General features: G+C 37.2%; 2 protein-coding genes across 4 annotated transcripts; both read left to right on the forward strand.

Moving 5' to 3' along the window:
* Positions 1 to 3,126: 3,126 nt before the first annotated feature.
* Positions 3,127 to 17,542, forward strand: LOC131780719 (serine/threonine-protein kinase SIK1). Of its 3 annotated transcripts, none has more exons than XM_059097326.2 (10): positions 3,127 to 3,261; positions 9,325 to 9,472; positions 9,629 to 9,745; positions 9,931 to 9,994; positions 11,664 to 11,776; positions 12,687 to 12,732; positions 13,550 to 13,674; positions 13,979 to 14,102; positions 14,513 to 14,739; positions 15,333 to 17,542. In XM_059097326.2, exons 1-10 carry the CDS (start codon positions 3,209 to 3,211, stop codon positions 16,659 to 16,661), a joined length of 2,346 nt encoding a protein of 781 aa, XP_058953309.2. In that variant the 5' UTR covers positions 3,127 to 3,208; the 3' UTR covers positions 16,662 to 17,542. The 3 variants fall into 3 exon arrangements, with proteins under 3 accessions (XP_058953309.2, XP_058953311.2, XP_058953310.2); XM_059097328.2 differs by lacking the exon at positions 3,127 to 3,261 and adding an exon at positions 5,946 to 6,087; XM_059097327.2 differs by lacking the exon at positions 3,127 to 3,261 and adding an exon at positions 8,097 to 8,238.
* A 3,863-nt stretch (positions 17,543 to 21,405) lies between these two features.
* Positions 21,406 to 23,231, forward strand: LOC131780729 (uncharacterized). Its single transcript, XM_059097336.2, has one exon. The coding sequence runs from the start codon at positions 21,524 to 21,526 to the stop codon at positions 22,808 to 22,810; it is 1,287 nt and encodes a 428-aa protein (XP_058953319.2). The 5' UTR covers positions 21,406 to 21,523; the 3' UTR covers positions 22,811 to 23,231.
* The last annotated feature ends 1,741 nt before the right edge of the window (positions 23,232 to 24,972 follow it).

Genomic DNA, 24,972 nt, shown 5'->3' on the forward strand with positions numbered 1-24,972 from the left:
AGTGTTAATACTACAATGATGATCGAGCAATATCATTTTTTAGATTTCGAACGTCTTGTGAAATCAAACTTGTGAACTGTAAAAGCAGTAAAACGCAAAAAATACTGATTTTTTGAAAATATTATTTTCGTTTTACTATAATTTTTGCCTGTCGCGGACTTGCGTGGTCAAACAAAATTACGATCCAATCAAAAGGCCGTGAGAACAAAATATACTACGTCTGGTAATTATGGAAGTTAAAAAGGAACTAAATATCGCAAACTTTATTTTGAATTTCAATTAATCTTGGCTTTGAAGAACTTTAAATTTGGTACTGCCAACATTACAGCGAGCCAGCCAAAACGCTAAGTAATACAGAACCATGCGATTCAATCTCGCGCTGTCATATACTGTAAGACTGCAACTTTGACACTTGATAATTCAGGCACAAATTTGATTTGATATGTCTCTGTTATTTTGTGACTTTTATTGCTGATGATTTTGACTTCGGTGTCACCTCTTTAATCTCTCCGAGGCGATGATATACCCTCGTCAATTTTGGTTTAAATTTGACTTTCGATATTTCTGTGAATTTGACTTTCTTTGCAAATAATACACTCGTTAATTTAGGCACAATTATGGCTTGAGATGTTCTTTTGTACTTGTAACTTTTTTCGCTGGTAATTTTGAGAGGATTGTTTTAAACTTCGATGATAATTTCAAGTTTTAAACTCTTTCTTAGACGATGATATACAGCCATCAATTTAGGCACAAATGTGACTTAGGCTTTTTCCGTGACTTAGTGACTTCGACTTCTATTGTTAGTAATTCACTGTTTGGCATTCGACGAAATTGAGTTTGGTCTAAATTTTTTTAGTCTCTGTTTTAGACGATGTTATACAGTCCTTAATTTATAAACGAATTTGAGGAGAAAACATTGCTATGCCTTTGGGACTTCGACTTTTATTGCTAGTAATTTTAACATTAGACGAATAACTTGAATTCGACGACAACTGTCAGAACCACGTTGTCTCACACGAGTTGAAAACAACCAAGAACTCAACCAAGACTCTTCTCCTTTTGTTTCCTCCTACAGATTTCTGAGAACGTTTCAATCTTCCTTTTTTTTTAAGTCTTTCTTTGTTTTTTTTCCTTGTGAGACAGCGGTTATTACTTATGTTTTCGTTTTTGAATTTTTCGTGGATTAATTAGAAGGCGGGCGGCCAAAATTGATCTCCCCTCGTACGCGCGATGATGAAGACCACTGCCAATCACTGGTATCTGTCAAAATGTATTCCCAAGGGTATAGAGAGAGGGAGAAAACGAGTGGTCAAGTGAGATGAGAGCGCTTCTGTTGCTCAAACACGCATCGAAATGACATCGTTCATGACTCGAACTAAGTTTTTTCGTTACAGTGTCTAGCTGAGAAATCATTCGGCCCTCGCAATCCACGGTTAGTTTTGACGCGGTAAAGATAATAGCGTGTACAAGTTTGCCTACAAATTTCCCTTTTAGCGAAAAAGATTCATAGCCATTGGATACCTGAGTATCCTACGTGGAGATTTGTATAAACACACGTCAATTCTTACGAACTCACGAAGGTTTCGATTCCAGAACTATCACAAGTTTCAAATCAGCTTGTACAAATACATTCCTGTTTCGTTACTTAGTTCAGTTGAAAAGTTAAACAAATAATCAGATAGGAAAAAAAGCAAGGATAGATTTTAAAAGACGCCACGGGCTTTTTAAGCTGAGCCGTGTGAATGTGCAAGACCTGTTTATAAAAAATAATAGCAAACCTTTTGCGTGGCATTTATGACGAGTTTATGACGCGATTTGCTTTTATCAAAATCCTGTAGGATATTTAAGCTCCTGGAGGCTATCCTAATTTTAAATCCAGTGCTTATTCACGTCAGCCCTGCATGTTGCTTCAGTTAAGCTTGTAAATTAGACCACACTGCAAGATTAAAATGTTGTGCTTCATGATAGCAAAAGTTCGATTTTTGAAGCAAAAAAATTTCTATTTTTTGACGGTGACTTTTACGTTTTCGTGCTTGAAAAGTATAAACTTTTCCCGATCAGTGAATGATAGACAGCTGGATTAGGTTTACACTTCCCTAACAAATAAGTGTTTTTCCCGAGAATCCAAAGTTCCTTTACGTAAAATGTTTCAAATAATTGTCTCCTTTTCCGGTAATGAAAACCGGCTCCTTCAAAACTGAAGTGTTTTTCCGGCCTTGTTCGATTTGCAAGAATCTGCGCACAGAAAGTCCGATTATAAATTGTCAACAGCCATCTTAACAAAAGATGATTGATACTAAAATTAAGTCAAAACTACAAGAAAGATAAGAACTGGAACCCTCACTATATCGAGGGAAATTTTTCTTTGGAGTTGTGTAATTTAAAACCATTCTATTTAAAACCATTCAAATGTTATTAGTGGGTTCCTGCGCTGCAGATTTGAATTTCAGTGCAACGAACTCACTTACCAGTCATAACAAGATTACTTTCTCTGGTAAACACTGATGACAATAACTCGTTCATTCGCTTTGGTTGGGCTCAGTATATCGGGGAGATTAGACGAAACACAAGCTTTTTCATAAGCCAAATTCAAAGAAAAAGGGGAAAAAAGCCATCGGAAATAGAAAGATAAAGCCGGATGATTTCTAACGTGAACGCTAAAAATTTCATTTTCTTTGTCATTTAATTTAGACTTCTCCTAAAATTACCACGGGAGATTTATGGGAAGTTGTCCGCGATGAAAAAGGAAAAAAAAAAACATATACAATCAGAAATATATTAAGACGAAGAGAAAATGACTTCAGTTTACATCGATTTAACCATCAAACAGTTTATTTTGGCGCTTGCTGGCTACTTTCATTTACACATTATTCTACAAACTCTAAGTAACAACTGAGAGTTTTCTCTATGTATCTTTACTATTAAATTTGTAAACTTATAGCATAATATCATTTTGAAAATTACTTTGGCACAAATCAACATCTTGCGCAAGTTTTTTTACAACGTCGGCGAATTTTACAGCGGAAAGTATGATTTGACTCTCTCTTTAACTTGACGTACTCACCAATCCATGACGTCACTCTTTGTACCGAATGACGTAAACCGTAATGACAGTATTCCTTTCTTGATGAACATTCATCAACCTTGCATAATGTTATAGACGGCTTTGAAAGCAAAAACGAAATTCGGTTTCGCGTTTGAAGCAAGAATGGTTGTAGCCGACACATTTCAATTCATGGATATATGTCCATCTGCATGCCTGTAAGTAAACGATGTTTTTTTTTGTTGTTTTTTGTTAGCTTTAGGAAAATACAGTTTCCTCTTCGCTATTGCATATTGCGGAAATTTTAGTTACCTTACAAAACGAATCGACGAATTTGAAACATACTACATGTAGTTTCAAAACCAAGGTAAAAAAACAGTTTCCGAAAACTTCGGTATTCCACGGCATGTAAGCTCTGTTAGAAGCGAGATATTAGGTCTAGAATTTTGTTTGAATTTATCTTGTCGATGAATCATGATCTCCTACTTCGCTAAATCGATGGTTTGTACAGTAGGTTTCGAGGTTACATTCCCTACCCTTTCTATAGTTTGATCAAAAGCATCTAAACTATCGAAAGAAAACGAGGAACGTAAATCGTGTGCTCTCGCTTCTGCTAAATTATGAAAGAAAATTTAACTGTATGCAAATGTTTATATAAGAACTATCGGGCTGGGAAAACCATTCTATTCTATATTGTTGTGAATTCTGAGGAAAGATATGCATCATTCTGTAAATTTGCAAACTTTTTCAAGAAAATTTCCGCACTAAAATGATGAAACGACAATTTTTTTTTTCACTTTGGCCATGTAATAAATCAGGGATTTGCATTAGACGTATTGGGAAAACTATTTCCGTGATTGTTATAGCGACAGTAATCCTTTCCCGAGTAATCGTAAATCATTTCTCTGGAAATCAGTAAGTGAATTCGCAGCGAACTGCTTAAATGCATAACGTTTGAATTTCATTTTTACAGTCTGGAAAAATCTTAAATGAAAGCGCACAATATTTAACTGTATATTAGGAAAGTAAACATGGAAGCAAAGAAATTTATTCAAAATACATTAAAATTTCAAAACCCTCGCGCGCTTTTCGATTCTACGGTGCTGTTGCAACATCTTTGTTATCACCTGTTTTCGATCAATGGAAATGCGTTTGTTTCAGTCTCTACAGCAACGTTGCAAGGAATAAAATCCTCTGTGTGTCAATGGCCCACGTACGAAACTTGTACAGAACTGCGAACGCTCTTTGAGAGCCAATAAGAACTCAAATCGGGTAGGAGAGCCTTACGTCAGATGGCTTACTTTTTCACGGTGTTACGCAGTTCAGATACCGTAATCAGCTCCAATAGACGAAAAGAAAAAGCCGGGGAAACGTCATACTTTCTAACGCAAAGCATTGAGTTACATTTCAGTACATGAGGTTTATCACGGAACAAGAAAATTTACCATTATTTCAAAAAGAATCGATACTAGGTTGTGTTTATCAGTATTTTACCGACTCAGCGAGGGATCTTGATGCTATCGGGGAATTTGCCTCTTTCAGGGAAAGGCAGAAATTATCGTAGCGTTTCTTTCTTTGAAAATCGCTCGATAGTAACCGCGAAAAACTAGATTTGCAAGTTTTCGAAATTCAAAACTGTAAATACTCTTCATCGTATATTTATGAATTAACGATGAACCTGATAAAAAATAAAAAATAAAAACCGGCCAGAAGGATTATAATAACTTTGCCTTAGGTGAAATGAGTCTATCGATGTTTATGTATGAAGTTTTTACACCAAAGTTTTTGCCCTTGTCAGCACAAGTTCGAGGAATGATATGACAATTCTTCTATAATAGACATTGCCTTATTTCGGAAACTTAAATTGTTTCCTGGAAAAATCATGTCTCGTTTAAGATTTTTGGGAAGTTGTGACCAAGCGGAAGGCATTAGTCAATTCAGCATAATCAGAACAACTTCCTTTTCTTTCCTATCTCCTATTCAATAATTTAAAAGATAGTAGGTACTTTCTGTCGTTGAAATAAGCTTCCGCTATGTGTCCGATTGCACTATTTAAGTTATAGTTGCGAATAAAATGATAAATTTATTCGAATAGAGGTTACCGTAGCCTGCGTGACTAAAATACGTCACGAATGCTTCAATTGTCGTAAAATTAAGCCGACTCGTGATCGTTTGTGTTCGTTTATTATTCGGGAAGTTTCGCCGAGTCATCGTATTGCTTTCGTTCCACTCTCCCAGAGTACGATGACGCGTGTGAGATTGTGAACGTGTGTGACTCGGTCCGTGGTTACTGATGCGAAGAAAAAGAAAAACATCCGCTGCGGGCGCCAGTAATTTCGAATCGTTCTCCACGAACGCAAGTGTCGAAATAGCAATTTAAAATCAACGGATCGTGTCTTACAAGAGAATTACGCAATCATAACTCTTTTAGACGTATACTAAGACAAAAAGCAGTGCAATTTACCAGTCTAAGGCGTAAAACAGCTGGACTGAAATTATTTAATGGATCACGGAGGTGCTTGTTTTCATAATATATCATGTGTTCATGAAGAAATAACGGACTCTTAATGGCTACTACACCCATCCTGTTTATCAAACGACAATATTAAATGGGAAACTCCATTTTTGAAAAATAATCTCTCAGGAATATTGATCACTATGCCAAATTTAAGACAGCATAAATTAAGCGCCTCTAGTACAATAAAATTTGCTTTTGATCGAAAAAAAGTGAAAACCCCAGTTCCAAAACCACAAAAAATTGAGATCTGATCTCTTGCGGAAGTTGAATGTTTGAACGCTCGCCCGTCCATTTCCGATGCCTGTTCCCAAATCACAAAATCCCATGTGTCGACTTCTCGTGTGATCGAAGATTTTTAAAATGAGACAATGCTCCTTTGTGGATCTATCAGGGAAAAAGATTAACAACGACGCATTTTAGACTAGGGCTGTACTGTACCAGCTGTATTATTATGGCCGGTATGAATTGCTAATTCTATCCAATTCACGGCGCGACATTGTTGGTCAGAGTTCACAGGCTTCTAAAGGTTGGTCAGTGTTCATGTATAGTCAGACCTTATTTAAGAATTAAAACTGATTTTTTTTTAGGGCATGTTTAGTAATCAGCTTGAAGAACTTCTCTAGCTCTGTGCCATCGAAGGTCGATAACTCAACATCAGTGCTAAAGGGATGTTATTTTTAGAAGTCGAATGAAGTCCGACATCAAGAAGGCATGACGGAGCTTCGCCTGATCATAACGTTTCTTATTAACACTTTGTCGGGCATTGCCGCATAATTTGCAGGCATGTTTTGCGACATATTTTTCCGTGCTTGTTCAGACCGTTTTGCTGTCATCTTTTCCCGTTTTTATCTGCTGAATACCATCCAAATCGATAATAATACAGTTAATGTTCATGGGTATAAATTATATCTTCTATCCTCTTCTTAGCGTGAATTCAACCCTCGCTTAGCAGCGAATCGGGCCCAAAATTATCTATGCCCGCAAACATAAATTCTTTTCAGCTTTAATGAAACAAAATTCTCAGAAATCATTGCAATTATTATTATTTTTCTCTTTTGGATGAGAAATGTTTACTATTAGAGTGAGTGTATTTTAGCTGAGTATTTTAAACATCAGTAGTATTTTGAAATCGTGTAGAAACTGTACAAGTTCGTTTGGGCATAAAAGAGGCGAAAGAGGGATATGCGCAAACTTAGTCCGGGAAACGAGTGGGCCTAGAAAAGAAGATGAAATCGTCGAAAACGGTTGTATTTGAAAGATATCGCAACAAAAGCGGTGACATATCGTTTTTTGACAAACTTTAAGGTCAATTGGATTCATGTTCAAAAACGTGTTATGAATATTTACAGCAAATCATGCCTGGGTGGAGTCGATTGCACCTGACTAAAATTGCGTGGTTGTCAGTTAAGTACCTCACGTTGTGAATTGGGATTAATTCCGCTTTTAAAATGCATTTAGATAAAAAATATAGCATGACACAAACTTAGAGTTATGCGAATTGATCCCGGTGATATCATGCATAACAGCCTTGAAGGAACGAAACCAAACACGTATTCTAACTAATTCAGGAGACAACGAAACAAGAGTTACTAACGAGATTTTGCGAAAGTTATGTAGAAGTAGCCACTGGCTGTTATTCAAGGTTCGCAGCGCACGATCATAAATGCAACGCGTGATTTGAATGAGTGCGCTGTCACCCGTGTTGAAATGGATTGACCTTCCTTTCAAGCTGGGTCACTAAAAATAGCTAACGTTAGTTTATAAATAACGCACACCAAAATCGCTGTGTCGCAAGAAATAAGTGGCGCGAATCAAAGCAAAGGTTAATTTATGATAACATGAATAAAGCCCACGAAAATCGTTGTTTCGTTAGAAATGAGTGATGCGAGCATTAAGAAAAGTGATGCGGACGTAGTTTATCAAAAAACTGTGTATAGCTAACTGTGCATGTGAAATTAATTTTCCTGTTGGCATTAGTTTGTGCTGAAATGTTACGCATAGCGTGAAACGTCAGCGCAGGTGAATCGCTTTATTAGTAAATCAAATGCAACTTTTTAAACGTTTGGTGATCGAAATAATTAATCTTAGAGATTAAAAAGCCCATCGTCGACTTGTGTGACAAAACATTTCGAACTAGAGAATTTCATAAATAAAATCACTTTTTCATTTTTAGTTTTTCCACTCTATCCTCACAGCTGAGAGTGATGTGTAGTATTTGCCCTTTACTATCCAAGTTTCCAACAATTTCGATGATTACTCACCAACAATTTTTTTTTCAACCAAAAAATTAATAATAAATTCTTCCACGTCCAAAACCAATTTTGCATTTCAGAACGTACGGATTGTACGATTGTTGTCGAGACAGAGAATTTAATTTCAATTTTAGATTTTTTTTTTCTTTTTTTCTTTTGGAAATTGCATCACGTCCCCTTTCGTACGAGGTAAGCAACAACGCACGCGCGTAGGGGAGCTTCTACAATACGCCAGAATATTCGTGGTGACGTCACACTACTTGCGGATGTGACTGCCCGGGTTTAGCTTTTATAAATGCAAAACATTGGAGCGGCTTTGACCTTGCAGTGGAAGATCTGCCAGTGTGTCAGGCCAATACGCTTTTCTTTTTATTACATTGAGCTTAACGCAAAACTTCCAAGATTGGGCTGAGAGAAAATTTCAGGTGAGCCTTAAAGTTACGATAGATTTTGTCGAATCACTCCGGGTTGCGTCGCAAACGTTAGAAGCCGTAAACAGCACAAGTCAATCGATGTTCGAATTTTGCCTTCTTTGCAGAAAAGATACTGCGTGAGATTCACTAGGTTCTCTTAAATTTGCACATTATCGAAAAGTGGCTTTTCTTTCCCGCTCGTCTCAACTATAGTGACCCGTGGATTGTTCCTTACGACGGTAAACCGGTTATCGTTACAAAACAGACTCAATCGTCTGGCAAGTTGCCATTGGAAAGCAAAACAAGCTTCGAGCTTCAGACTTATCGGCAAGCTGTGGTTTTAAAACTCTTCAGGTTAATTTCGTTAGCTGTTAAGTTTTCCTGTTTGGGAAAAATGTCTGCCTCCTGCATATTTTCCGTCTTGAATATCGAACGTACTTAGCTGTCAGCTTTCCTACTCTCTAGCTGGCTGCTTTCTGAGCTCATTTCATGTCAAACGACCTGTCTTTGATCTCGAATTTTCCACTTTACTATATCCTGTTGTAATTTTTAGAAAGAGAGGAAATGTCAGATTCACCCTTAAAATTTCCTAGATCGTGGAAGTAAACACAAATACTCCTCGGTTTTGAAAGGAAATGTCGCAGATTGTTTTCATAGAACCTCGACTATCCACTATTTGAATAGCATGTTGTCTCTCAGACACGTTGATGTGAGATCGATTGTGACATTTCCGTACACCAAACCGCCTTTGTTTCGATGGTTTTCTAAGGAAAAGTAGAAGGGCTGTCCATTAGGATTGTAATTAAACCGAATTGTGCGGTCAGTCTCACTGAAAAACGGACAAGATCAAACTTCGAATGGCGCTTTTGTTGATGCATAAGAACTTTGACGTCATTCTTTCTTTGCGCTCGATGACCCGTCTTATTGCCATGGCAACCTTACGCGTTCATCGCATCAATTACGTCTGATGACGTTATTGCTACGTCTTGCATGTGAAAAGCATGCACCGACTGGACTGGCCAAAATGTCTTTGTCAAATGAATAACGCATTTCCTTGTGAATTTTGTCGCTCAAAGGCTTTTCATTTCGCCTCTGCAGGCGCATCTCTTCGGATGCAGGGCCTAAAATGGCGACGGATCGGACTAAAAGAGCCATTAAAGTTGGATTTTACGACATAGAGAATACCATCGGCAAAGGCAACTTCGCGGTGGTGAAGTTAGCGAGGCATCGCGTAACAAAAAGCCAGGTAAGGGAATCAAAGCTGTTTTAATTCGCGTTGTAAAAGCTGATCGACAATATATATTTATTGCTCGTGTTCGATCTAGCGTGCGTGCGAATGGCGAATTCATGTCATTTTGCTTTCTCAAATTAGCAGAAAAAAATTCCACTTTCTCTCGGCTAGGTCGCCATTAAGATCATCGACAAGACTCAACTGGATGAAACCAACTTAAAGAAGGTGTACAGAGAGATAGAAATAATGAAACTTCTCAATCATCCACACATCGTTAAACTATATCAGGTAAGCCAATTGAAGGTGAATCGTTGTAGCGACCTATTTAGCAGGGCTTGAATACATTCAGAGCTTTCGTTTTTGCATTGTTTAGGTCTCATTTATGATAAATTCACCACGTTCATGTAATGTTATTATCAGAAGTCAGTGTGCAAAATAAAATCTACTGTTTGTTGCTTTTACCTTCTCTTAAGGTCATGGAAACGAAGAGCATGTTGTATTTAGTGACAGAATACGCCAGCAATGGAGAAATGTTTAGTAAGTAATAGTTGTACTAGCCGTGTCTTTAAAGACCTCTTTATGTTAATTTAGAATGGCTTGTGATTTGCAATTCTGACATGAGCGTTGATTACAGCCGTTTTTTTCTTCCTCTTCTTTTGGTTATTTATCATTTATGCTAAGTTTTCATCAGTTCAGAAGTAAATTCGAGCAATGTGAACGTTCTCCGAACATTGAGATGTTTAAATTCCTGCGAAAGTCGCGGTTTGCCTTCTGCGGATTTGATCAATATACAAGTATATTCAGCAACTCTGGTATGCGTGACGTTTTAAATTATAGTGTACCATGAAACTTTATCCAATTTGACATTCGATAAATTCACGCTGCCTTGCCTTAGTTAGCCTGAACGATATTTCCCTTGTCGGGTTTTTTTTATCTACGATGGCGCTTGTTTAGTGCAGTGATGCGAGAAGATACAAGTGAGTCCGTTTATAACAAAACAACCATTGATTACTCGGGCAAAAGGTCTTTTCATTGAGAAAATCCTTATAATCTCCGACGTTCTGGGCATTTCGGACGTGTTATTCAAATGCGAGAAGTAGGGTCTTCGTAACATAAATTGATACAATGATGTATGTTGTACGTCGCGAAGATGGGCTACTCAAGTGAGTTTAATGTCTCCAAGTTGTTATTTCGAATCGAGATGTATTTCAATAGCATGACCCTCTGATGTATTGAACTTTTTCATCGATAAAGTTCATGAGATTAGATTGGAACTAATAGATAATCGGTTTCGTTTTCGCAAGAATATTATAAAAACGACTCGAACATGGGAAAGGTTTTGTGCTCAGTCTTAAGATCATTTGAAAGAAATACCTGTATGACTTAGCAAGGTTTTACTGACATTTACGTGATTAAAAGATTAAAATGTTGTTTTTAAGCTCATAAAAAAACTACCAGTGATATCCCAGCTGGATATCAGTAATTGTTCGTGTATGTCTGCCAAATAAACCGATCCAGGTGTGCTGTTCCTTTCATATTATAAAACTGTTAATCGAAATTTTTGGATTTATCTCAACGAGAGGTCTTTCACTTAGAGAAACAAACATGTAATCAACTGGAAACAGAAAATTGTTTTAATGACATTTTCAACCGGCAGAATCAAATGTTATGTATAAATTGGGATGTACATTGCATCTACAGTGCAATAATTTGCAGAAACGGGGCAAATTAACCACTTATATATAAAAAAAAGAGAAATGTTGTTTCAGAAGATGTTGAATTTGGTAGTTAGCTTTGAAACACAGAGACAGTATTATGGCATTCTTTGTTCTTTCCTCTCTCACTCTGTTTGAACTACCTTTCCTTGTCACAGTTGATGAGGAGCTCCATGGAAAATGTTGACTAATTACATTACATGTGAATAGAATTTACATGTATATGTCAGAGCAAAAAAATGAATGGCTATTATCATGCTAGATGTTTGTGCCTCACACTAACTGTATTATTTAACTGCCCTGGGTAACAATTTCGCTGGCTCTTAATCTTGAAAACTAAAAGTTGCATCACTTTCGAAAACAATACCCTGCATTGTTATAGAAGCCGGATGCTGCTTTCCAATTTTGTTTGTTTTGAAAAATGGTTTCAGACAGTCTTAATTAACACCTTGGGTAGGGCAAGTAATGAACCTGGATATTTTCTTTTATAGATTACCTGTCCAATGGTGCTCTTCCTGAAAAAGAAGCACGTAGGAAGTTTGCACAGATTTTGAGTGCTGTTGAGTACTGTCACAAGAGACATGTTGTTCATCGAGACTTAAAGGTGAGTTTTTTTTTATTTTAGAAATTAAAGCATTACAATAATGATAATGAACATTTTTTAACTTTCTGATTTTTATATTTACTAGTTATTTGCAAAAACAGTGATGTCATAGGCAGTGTTTTTCAGAACTGCTAGCAGCTGGCATTATCAGCGGTTACTCCTTTCTTAAGCCCGACAAATAGTCTGTTTTGATATGGAATAAATTTTAACCTTTGCCAACTACTTTGTTCATGGCTGACCATCAAGAAATCTCTGGAGAAAACTGATTTTGTGTTGCATCCAAGTTATGTCAGTCTGTTCTGTTCAACAGCGCAGCTTTTGTTCTATTGTGTTAAGGAAAAAACTGCCTTTTGAATTTGAAATGCAATCTGGTTTTATCTGAGTTGCTTATTTGAATATTTATTCTGTACCCCTCATCAGAAACACATCTGTCATCTTTATACAATCTTAGATTTCTTTTCCACAAACAGACACTTTGAACTCTAAGGCAAAACTTATCCACTCATGAAATATTACTTTTGAACTCTAAGAAACCCTTGATTGGAGAGGCCAGGTTTTAAGAACCATATCATTTATATGCAATTAGAATTTACCCAAATACATTTAAGTTGCTCTCAATTCTTCGATGTAATGCGGAACAAAACTGTGCCTCAGAATGCTGTTTCTTATACAAAAAAGGGTGAAACCACTTTATTTTACTGTAGTACCACAATTTTGAATTTCTTGTTTGTTTAAAAACGTGTTTTATGATGTATTTTTTTACATGTAAATGTTTACGAACCATAATATACAAGAACTTTATGTTTTGGGTGTTGTCCATAGTTTGAATTTTGCAGTTTATGCGTGTTTTAGTACTTATAGGTACACTATAAGAAAAATATTAAATGTTTACTTTTTATTTTTACTACAGGCTGAGAATCTCCTTCTCGACCAAAGCTTCAACATAAAAATAGCAGGTAAGAGAGGGGAGTTTGTTGCTGTTATGGGAAAAGCTTGTATTTAAGTCAAGTTTTGTGTTTTGTATTTTTATGGTTGTTGCTCAAGGAGCCTTCAATCATGGCTGAGTGAAATATAATTGAATGCGTTGCTTCTTGGCCTGTGACCAAAGATTTTTAAATTGCTAACAATCCTTATTTCCTGACATTTGTCATGCTTTGCAAATAGACTTGGCGGAAATATACCGGTACTGCTTGAACTCTGGTCATAACATCTCTATACACGTCACTTCCTGGAGTTCACGCAATGTTGGGATATCGTTTTTAATATACACACTGTTTTTTATCTTAACTGTTAACAATCCCTATTTCCTGACATTTGTCATACTTTGCAAACAGACTTAGCAGAAATATACCGGTACCGCATAAACTCTGGTCTTGACATCTCTATGCACGTCACTTCCTGGAGTTCACGCAATGTTGGGATATTATTTTTATCAATTTCCATTCACTTGCGCAAAAATAGCAACTGCCCTAGTCTATTAAAGTAGGTCAATGATTTTCCAGTTAAAATTTCTGTTCCAAATTCGCACTGCACAATCTATAGTAACAGAAAAATCTTGACCTAAATGCATACATACATTCAAATTTTAGTCCAAAAAGGAGAATGACCTGATTCTCCATATGTAGTAATTTGATTTGATGCTATGGATAAGGTAGTCTTAAATTCATCGAATAAGCCATTTTGTAAGGTTTTTTATGAAATTGCAGTTAATGAGGTCATAAAATCGTGCTAATGTGTTAAGAAATTGTAGCTAATTGTGGTTTCTTTTGACAGACTTTGGTTTTGGTAACTACTACACACCTGGAAGTCCACTGAACACATGGTGTGGCAGCCCTCCTTATGCTGCTCCAGAAGTTTTTGAAGGGAAACTCTACCATGGGCCTCAGTTGGACATTTGGGTAGGTTTTACATGACACATTTTCTGCAGACCTGAAGTAAACTTCTCTTTTTTGCTTTTTATCCAGTGTCTTTTGTGAGTTCAACCACTAATTTTCATATACTTTAGTTTTATTAACTGTATTGGTAATGTAGATCGGCCCAGGAAGGAAATCTGACGTTTCGATCCTTAGCTCTCTTTACGGAGGCCAATTAACATTATTAAATCAGTCGATAAAACCACACTATCTTGTTATACTCTTCTCCCGACGTAGCAACATACTTTCTTTAGAAACTTACCTCCTTTCTTCATTTGTTACTTTTCAGAGTTTGGGAGTTGTTTTGTATGTACTTATTTGCCGTGCTTTACCATTTGATGGTGGAACTTTGCCAGCTCTGAGAGACAGAGTACTGGAAGGAAGGTTTCGCATTCCATTCTTCATGTCCACTGGTATGAGACTGTAATTGAATAAAGTTTCGTTTTCATTTTCGATAAATTCCCAAACGCGGAAAGATAAGAGAGAGATAAGGTTATTCACGTAATACAATACAACTGCGGATTGCGCTAACTAAGAAATGACAAAAGAAAAGAAAAGGAAAGGTTAAGGAATTTCACATACCTCATTTGTTTCGTAAAGAGGATTGAATACGGAAAAAAAAAACAAAAAACCGGTAACTATGAGCCCGTCGCCATTTTGAAAACTAGTGGAGTTTAGTTTGAGCCCCTGGTCTTTTTGTCAGCAGTAAACTCGTTCACTGACGGGTATACTTCGATTGTCACGAAGATTTTCGTGCATTTTCGTCGGAAGTCATTTGTTTTCGCATCTCTGAACTTAAATTGTACCTGTATTTCTTCCACAGAATGTGAGCACTTGATCCGTCACATGCTCGTCAAAGATCCCAACCAAAGATATACAGTCGAACAGATTAAAAAACACAAATGGATGCAAGCCGACCCTGCTGTGAAAACCATTTTAGCTGACAATGACGAGGTTAATTTTGAAGGAGAGAAGATACTGGACGAGTACAATGAACAAGCGCTTGAGCTTATGCAGGGGCTCGGCATCGACATAGAAAGAACGAAAAAGGTAAGCAGAAAATTAAAAACATCTGGCGTTATAAGTTCTCTTTTAACATTGACTTTCCTACTGCCCGCGTGCCACAATTCATCAGGGGAAAATAATTTCGGTATTTCTCTGAACGATATTTTCACATTAAATTTTTAAAAGATTTTAGTATCTGGGTAACTGCACATTTACCCCTCCCCTAACCTTCTTTCTTGTTGTTTTAAAGTAGTTTATCTTGAATACTCGACCCTTTGATCACTTAGAGTGACTAGCATCTAATTTCTCCTTTCGGTATCATCCCTGATTACCATATTGAGGTTATGAGAATAAAGGAAATGATCACCAATGACTGTTAAGCAAATTCTCCTTGTTAGCACTTCAAAAAACGTATAAAGAACAGTATGGAGATTATCAATTCTGATGTTAGGGTGTAAAGGGTTAAGACTTTAGGAATTACTTGAGTCAATATCTTGCAGTTGCCAGTACTTTTCTCAGCTTAGAATTCATAGTAAACCTATGAGGAGGAACGAGGAGACCAAGGGTAGCAGTATTCATGTTGTTTGTCAAGTGCTATGTACATGTAGGCTTAATGCGTCTGTTTTCTTTGTTACCAGGCTCTGGCTGAAAACGCATATGACCACCATACAGCTATTTATTACTTATTGGTGGATCGATTACGTCAACACAGAGCCAGTTACCCTCTGCAAACCCAGTTAGAGACCAGACTCCGTCGGCCAAGTGGGATTGCGGAGGCTGCTGTTGTAAGGGGGAGTAAGAACAATGTTGTGGTAGTGCCAACTCGCGCCGCTCAACGGACCGTCCCGGCACAACCTGCGAGACCTTATATTCCTCTGCAATACGCTATTAATGAACTTCACGAGCGCATTCCAACGCCACCTGAAATAAGGCGGGAAATCGCTACGGAGTGTGTCAAGGAACTCTCACCGCTTCGCGAACCTGGACTCAAAGCGCGCTCGATTTCACCGCGGCAAATGATAGGACCTTCATTATCGCTAGACAATAGTGTTAACAGAGAAATGGACTCAGACATTGAATCTGCGGTTATAGAAAAAATGGAAAGTGAAGACGTCGATGACAAAAGCCTTAAACCCAGGCGACATACGGTTCATACGATGCCGAAACAACCACTGATAGTTCCGCCGTATCACCCTCTCCTTGCCCGCGGTGCTTCGGAAGAAGTGCTTGAGGAAGGTATTATCCCAACGTTTCAAATGAAACCAGCTATTGTCGTCTCGCATTGCGGGCCTGGTAATACTTCTACGTCGTCCGCCTCACCGTTTGTTTCACATCGAGGCTCAGGACTGCATTTGCACGATCCCAGGTCGAATTTCCACGTGCCGCTCGGGAGGCGTGCGTCGGATGGGAATGCTGTGGCAATTGCTTTTCAACAAAACTTAAGGATAACGTCAACACAAAACCGAATTAAAAAACTGCAATTAGAGCATCAAAGACTTCAAGAACAATACCAAAAATCGCTATCGCCCTCCGAGCTTACAGATCAGCAGGCAGTTCACGCCGAGTACAAACAAAATTATGATCAAATGCGTGAGGAATTACAAAAACATTATGAGGAACTTATGGCAAACAACGAACAAGACAGAACTGATGGAAGAATGGAGCCTGTCGCCGAACAAAAAACTAGTTTTAAACAGGAAAAACAGGCCCCGTATTTTCAGCCTTTGCATCATCAACTTCAACAGCTGCATATCGATGCGAGACACAACCCATTACGGCGCACACCCTCGTATAAACAAAATCCTCACAAACAGGTCTTTCGAACATCCTCGTATAAACGCGCGCAAATATGTGGCATGTTGCCCCCGTTAGAGAATGGATCGCCGACGGAGTCTCTTGGGAACACAGAACCACTTGTCCAAGCTGATACTCAGAATGTGGGAAGATATTCTATAATCTCGCTTTAAAAAGAAAACTGATTTTTTTTGGCGCTTTCGAATACGTGCATTGCAGATTTTAATTCATCTTTTAAGCAAAATACCTAAGGTATAACTGTTCTCTTGATAAGAAACAAACATTGCATTCTTATTCCTATTCGAAAACAATTCAATAAGTTCTCTTTAGAATTCTGTGAAACGATTAATGTGTCTGTTTTGCAAAAATCGTGCTGTCATGTGGACGGCCATTACATTTTCCCTTCAAAATATCCAACGCTGGTTCTCATTCGCCCAATCTTCACTCGAACTCTATAAAAAATCTGCAGCATGTATTCGAACTCGTCCAAACAACTAAAGGTCTCTAATAATGAACCAAGAAAGGAAAAAATTGATCAATAAGGGAGAGGATTAAAAAGGTTTGCGATTGAAGAAGCTCAACTCAAAATCTTGGCCAAGTTTTTGCTAGATGCTTGTTTTCAAAGTCGTTACATCGAGTTTTAATAGGAACTGAAAAAGTGTTTCGCTTTGTTTTCAACATCTTTTGAGGTCTTGTTCATGTTAGCAACAGTTAAATTAAAACCAGACTGTACTTGGCTACTGCCACTATAAAATCACCCTATAATAAATCTAACTACTAAATTTATATATATTCTTTATAAATATATTTCTAAAAAAAGTAAGAGTGTAGGTTTTTTATGGTCCTTTTCAAAGAGAGAGTAGATTTCTAAGATATATCAGAGCTCTTGTACATAGCCAGAGAAAAATACAGAAGAGAGGAAACGAAACGAGAGAAATGTAAATAAGTTCGTTTTCACGCCTCGTGGCTTTGATCTTGTGAACGCGTATACAAGCTGTAAAGGTACCTTGCGTTTTTTCCAAAAAACAAAAATTAAAGCAGAAAAGAAAATATATATACTTTATGTGCGGACTTTTTTTTAAATATAATCACCTTACATTATTATTCCATCCCTAGGGTTACGAAAAAAAATCAAACAAAAAGCGCTTCGACAAAGGACTAGCGCCTGTTCGCGCAAGTTTCGGTGGCCAATTGACATTGATAACTCAATTGATATAACTAAATCATCTTGTATAATACCCCTCCGATTCAGCGCCACAGTTTCTTAAGAAATTTTCTAACAAAGGGCAAGGGTGTTTGCTCAAAAGAGAAAATGTACGACAGGGTCAAAACTAGCGTTGAGGACGGAATCTGGTTTGTATCATAGACCGAATTCGGCACGATTTTAATTTTTTGTGGGATTATACTGCATCGATCGCCCAAGCCTGCTAGTTGCTAATAATGTCTCTTTCTAACATCTCCCTAAACTGCGGGCAGGGGAAGCCGTGGCGCAGGCCAATAGATATGAGCGCAGCTATACACCGATCATGCAGCGTTTGTTCAGGGAAGCTGGGTGCGTGCGTCTTTTTTACCAGAGTTCCTGCAGTTCGCTGATTAGCACTGACCAGGGAGAAGTGACAAGTACTACATGACACTGCTACAGCAAATTATGCCGCAAATAGTGTTTTTAACACTTTAGCTCCCAAGAGTGACCAAGAAAGAATTTCTCCTTACAATATTAGTACTATTTCAAGCAGATAAGTGATGAGAATAAAGAAAATTATCAATTTGGGGATAATTCTTTGATCCAATATTAAATTCTCTAAAACTAACATTATAAGAATTGCATGATGGACAGTAAGGAGAATTACAGATTTCATCTGAAAGTTAAAAGTTCAAGTATGAACGAATCAAAATGCACGCAAAGGTTAAAGTCTAGAAAACCATCTAGACGGCCGATTGATCTATAGATGATGCCGAAATCTCAGAAGAGCTTAGCATATCTAGAAGTCATCGAAACTATTTCAGTCTATCAATCTTAATTTATCAACCGAGTGTGAGAGCCGTACTAAAGAATATTGGCCTGATTTTGTGGTAGTTTCTACGGCCAATATCCCTCAGCAGGGCTCGAATAAGCTATGTCCTAACAAGATAATTATATGAGGGGGTAAGTTTCTAAAGAAACTGTGGTGCTGCGTCGGTGGGAGAGTATAACAGGGTGATTTAGTATTATCTAATCAATTGATTACGTAAAACATTCACTCTGACGACGGGCTAACGCTCAAAACGTCAGCTTTGAAACTCTTTACGGTGGTCAATTTACGTAATCAACTCAGTTGATAATACTAAATTACCTTGTTTATTTTTAATTTGCCGGCTTTCGCGAACAACATAAACGGCTTTATGGCCATTTCCTCGGAAACGTTCCAACCAAAGAAGAATTGATCAGAACGCTCGGATTTCCCTCAAGAGTACCTTGCCATGAAATAATATTACGTAACTACGCAGTGCACGCATGACAGCAGTTTGTTTGTTTTTACTTTTTGCCTCATTTTTGTTTTTGTTGTTCCTTTTTTGTAATATTTGTGGTTTGGTTGTTCGTTTTTGTTTTCTTTCATTTGTTTTGTCTGTGGTCTGCCTGTCGTTGTTAATTTGTTTTACGCACAACACGCGCTGGGCTCAGCCTTTAATAAGCTGCGGTATTGATGCTATATAGTAAAATTGAAATCTAATTTACTTCAACCAAGTTCAAAATTTCACTGCGGCGAGATTTTAAATATAGCATTTTATAAGGACCAAAGTAATTCAGTGTAATTGCTCAGTTGACTGTTAATATACTGGTCAAGAATTACATCACAATTTCTATTATTTCGCAACGCCAGGAGACAACGATCAGATAAATTATGCTGGTAAATTTGAGCATTGTTCTCCTGAGCGTCATCCCTGAAAACTTGGCTTTATGCCGAAAATTATGCTCACAACCTTTTCATTATGCTTAATTTGATAATTTTAAATAATAGCTTTTAAGAACCCTCAAACTTTCTCTCCCAATTCTACCATCTACAGATAAAACTTGCTGGGAATCGAATAAAAGGTTGAAGACCAAAGTTCAAAACACAACATTTTAATCGATCGAATTCCAAAAGTGCAAGCAAGTAAAGCAGACTCTCTGAAGATATTACTCAAGCTACAGAATTTGTCTCTCGTTCTACTGTAATATCATGGAAATTACGCCGACAATACATCCTGCTCGATGCTCTGTCTATAACATTATATCCAAAATTATGCCTTCATAATTTATCTGACTCTACAGGTAATCACAATATTGATAAACTATTATTTTAGAAATGGATTCCGTGTGATCTTTTGCTATTTTTGAAGAAGGAAATAAAACAAACAGTCACCGAAGAAAAGATTCCAAAACAAGTATGAACTAAGTGAATAACATCGAACCATACTTCAACTTCCTCCTAAGAATCATTCGACATTATCTAATTGTATTATGTGTACATAACGCGTGAATCAAGTACAAATATCCCATGTTAAAATAACCGAGTATGTTTTCGCGTAGGTTATTGTTTCATATACATAGTATGTTTATTTAGAAAAATGGTTATTTTGTGCTGAGAAAAACCTGTTTGATAAGAAGTGCATATGAAATAAAGCAGTTTCATCATAACAACTTAAGAGACGTTTTTAGGGTTTTTATTTCGTTGTTTGTATTTTTACGAGCCCGCAAAGTGGTGAAAATACGTCATAACTCTTAAAAATACTCAGCGATATTACTCACCAGCACGTTTAATAAGATAAATACATTCACTTTCCTTCCGGTGGACATTCGTGTAACAATTGTTAATATCTGTAATAATAGGTTGAAATTATATTATTACTATTTCTTGGAGTTGAGGGGTTTACCACAACAGTTTAGTATCTGAAAATGAAAATATGAAGATGATAACAATCTAACTAAGAATAAAATAATCTTTGTTTGTATGATGATTTTGTCGATACATAGATCTTTTTATTTCTTCCTTTAGGCCCTAACATCAGTCTGCATACTCTTCATGCTGTTCGTAATACATTTCCAATATACGATGTCGGCAAAGAGAATCTGTTGAACAATCAAAAGCATCTTTCGAATTGGTGATCATTTCCTTATTCTTGTGACCTCAAAGCCTGGTTTGGAAGTGACGCAGTGAGGAGAAATTAGATCCTGGTCACTCTAGTGAAAGGATTAGGCAAAACCTCAAAAACAATCTTTTTTGTCCATAGTTCCTTGGGGTTATCTCATGTTGTCTTTAAACCTTTGTTATATCCTTCCAATTTCGAGTGAAATACCTAGCTTCAATAGCTTCAATTGATTATTTTTCAAATCTTAAAAGCGTTTGCCAGAGCTCTGAAAGTAAACCGAAATGATGTTTCAAGACAACGTTTATTAAAGTCAGATAAATTGACGGCCAAATGTCTAAACAGGAAATAATTATTAAATGCATTTTTTGTAAACAGAACAGTCCTTTGGGTCATCTGACGTCAAACACTCATTATCTTTCACCTCCCCTGAGAAATTTGTGTTTGCAAGAGTTGTGGGAAATCAACACGCCGTCCTGAAAGGAACGGTTGCAGTTGTTTGTGACTACCACAAAGATGTAACATTATCCTTGCTTGTTTTTCAGTCAAAATCTACACATTACAGTTCACTTCAGTCTTCAAAAGTGTTGGAAAATTGCCAAAAGGGAAGTACTTTGTAATTTCCTTTACGTAAAAGGCGCCACTTTGTGGTTTCAACCAAAGCTGGAGGCTATTGTTTATTTGTGTGCAAAAGCAGTCAGTTGTGTCATGAGATATAGAACTTCTGCTTTGTAAAGGTATCTTTTTATATCAACAAAGAAGTATACATCTCGGTCTAATTTGATTTAACATATAATTCACAATATTTTGCCGATATCTGATTGGAGAAAACAACCTTATTTCATGTTATTTAACGAGCTTGATCTACGAAAACAGTGGCAATTTCTGAGGGTCAAGAAGACAGGAAGCCAGTGTTTACAGGTGAAAGATGATAGCGTCCAAGAGAAGAACCCTAAAGAAAATGGGAGCTTTTTGCTTCCTTGCTCTATTCACGGCTTCCGCGTTGCTGACGACAAGCAACGAAAACAAGCCTGGCGATTTCGATCTGTACTTTGAGAGCTCCCCTGGAAAGCAGATAGAGCTGACGATGGCAGAAATAGAGGATATCAACCACAGAAATTACATGACTGAAAGTGTTTTAAAAACAGCAGAAGCAAAAGAATCTGAAAGCAAAAGTACAAAAGAAGATTCACTCGTTAATATTGGACAACAAATAAACCTTTCAACAGGAATAGTAGAGAAAGAGACCAACAGAATTGACAACAATTCAGAAACCACAGAAGCAACAGAAAGACTACTTTCTCCTCAATTCGTATATCTCACACAGACTGAGAAATGTCTTCGATCAAATCTTTCTCACAGCCTGGAATTGTACAACCGTTCGAAATGTCGCTGTGATGTTCTTGTGCTAAGTTATAGAGAAGAATGTAAAGAACCAAGACCGCGTCACTTCACCTACTTGTTTGACAACAGAACCACTTGGGGTACCGGCCGAAACAAGCTTTTTTTCCACGCGACAAAGAGAATTATAAATTACATCTATTACATTTTTCTTGACGACGACATTTCATTGAGGTTCAATCGCCAAGCTACACCTGCCATGAAAAAACTCAGTCCAATCCAAGTTTTCCAAAACTGGCTTCTTGATTACGCGCCTGCTGTCGGATTAGTCGATTATGAGGGCCGCAACGAAGGGAAACTCGTGCACTTAAGGAAAAGAAATGTTTGTGGAAGGCTTCAGGCCAAAAACAGAACGGTGGCCAATCCAACAATCTTTTTCGATCCTCTCTTTAATGCTATCCATGCTAAAGCAGTCGGCCACATATATCCGCTGGATACACGATATGAAAAGAAAAACTGGTGGCTAACTGACAAGTATTTAGCTTCAGCTGTGGAGATGAAATTTCGCGGACAAGCACTGCTGTACTTTCCACTCACAGTGGAAAATGGCCTCCATCGGCCTTATCCGAGATCTTTTTTTGGAACAATCATAACTTGGAAAAAATTTATCAAACGCATTCAAAAACAAGCACCTGATCACTACAAAAACCATCGTTTATTTAAGAATTTTAGAAAAAATCCTACACTTTATGTGAGGAGATCGTGGACCTACTGCATGAATATAACTCGCCACCAAGAAATCATTCCATATGCACACTTGGAAAAACAACAGCCTGCTAAGGGTAGTCGCATTCGTAGGAAAAGGTTCTATTAGGCGGAAAAAATAAAAAATGACCACATTATCTAAATTTAATATTAATTACAGGGTCAGTATATTTCATGACGTTATATACAAACCTGCTTGCGTCATTAGTGATTTGAAAGAAATTAAGTCCACAAAGCCATTGCTTTATTAAGGATATATTTCCTTTAGGGATTATACCAAACGGAAAAACCCATCTGAACGATAAAAGGAAACAATCATAAGAGCCTGTGAAAAAGACAATAAAATAGCAACTACTAAAACCTAATTGACTGAAGGATGTTCACCAAGGTCAGATGAGTTATGCCGGCTTAATTTGGGCTTAATGCTATTTTTCAGAGCATCGAGCATGATGCCGGCGTAATGACTAGACTTCTTAAAAATTCCCTTAATGTTGCAGTACAACAAGAGCCTGAGAAACGTCAACAGTGATCTTTCTTACTAGCACTTTAAGAATTTGATCCAATAAAATGTTGTATTTTGAACTTTAGTATGCCTATTTATTCCTGGCAAGTTTTACCTGCTAGCAGCGAGGGGAAGGGTAGGTTGAGAGGGTTTTAAAAGATATTAATTTGAATTATTGCATGATCTCGGTGATGAAAAAAATAAGAATAATTTTCGGCATGAATCCAAGCATAGTGCTCAAGTTTTCGAGCATAATTTATCTGACACTATTGGTGGGACACGGCCATGGTCGCTGCCAATGCTGGATGTAAATGTTTTTCATCAGGCTCGCTTAAGCTGCGTAATACATAAAGTGCGCCAGAGTGAAAAATCAGCAAATTTTAATCATGATAGCTGCTGCGATTACTTAGCACAGTGAACACAGTAGTCAGGCTAAAGGCATGCGCAAATGGCTTTATGTTGGCCACCCGCGCGCCAATTTCCCGCGCAAAATTTTGAATTGGTAACACATAAGAATGAGTTGAACTTTTCATAGAAATTTGACATATATAAAGGAAACAAAGTTGAGGAAAAGGGAAACTTGAGACTTTAATTACTTAATTTAATTACGGGATTCCTGTTGATCTGCCATTTTATTTTTCACTTTATTAAAAGAATTACATCCTCTTAAAACACCGTGACTTTCCAGCTTTATCAAACGTTATTTACCTGAATCCACTATGCCTGGCCACTTCGTAAGACACCTTCAGAAGTGTGTAAATTTCCCACGAACTACTGCAAACGAATCATGGACAACGTGATCAAATAATGAGCTGTTGTGTTTGTATTGAAAACGTCCATTTTGTTTCTTGGACTCACCACGTGACCTAATTCAAAAGCCAGTCATGTTCAGTTACCATCTTGTTAACATTGATGATGACGAGGAAATATTTGTGGATTAAGACATTTAATATTTATAGCCAAAAGTTACATTGTTTTTCACCGCTAGCTGGTCTAACAGTTCTGATTGACAATATTACGTTACAAATTAATTTTTAAACTACCGATTCCATTGAAGTATTTGAAGTACGTAAAAATGCGCAAAAGACCGTGTGCAAAGAATGGCGGGATTCAGGCGTTTCCCTGACAACCACAGCCACAGGTAAGCATTGCTATTGTTTCCTACGACAGTCCTTAATTCGCTGCATCACCCATATCCAATGCCATGTGCAGGAAAAAGGGAAGCTCAGCTGGAGAGCATCCACTTAAGTTATGAAATTAGACGAACTTGATCTTTTCGCTAATAATAGCAAACTAAGGAAATTCAAGAAGGATCCACAATCATTCACGAGAAAATCACAGATTTATTGAATGAATGTAACCCGTACCGTGAAAATGTATTATTTGCATATTTTGCGAAAGAAGATCAGAAAAAAAATTTTATATGGCTATGAAGTTTCAAATTTGGGATCAATATCAGTATCTGGGCAACTGCCCACCTACCCCTCCCCTAAACGAACAACAGTCTATTGATAACAACTTAGGGTTAATGTTGGGTTAGGGGAGGGGTAGGTGGGCAGTTGCCCAGATACTGATATTGATCCCAAATTTGTTGAGGTGAAAGACATTTTGGCATAAAATAAAAGCTTAAATCCATACTCTAACCTCTTTAGCAGAGAAAAATCCATTCTTTATCTTTATCCAAGATAGATAGTTCAAATTGAAATTTTCTGTTTTCATTAACAATGTTTATGAAGCTTCCACCTGAGATTTATTAATATTTTGTGGAG

This window comes from Pocillopora verrucosa, chromosome 6 (genome assembly GCF_036669915.1).
Source record: "Pocillopora verrucosa isolate sample1 chromosome 6, ASM3666991v2, whole genome shotgun sequence".
NCBI lineage: Eukaryota > Metazoa > Cnidaria > Anthozoa > Scleractinia > Pocilloporidae > Pocillopora > Pocillopora verrucosa.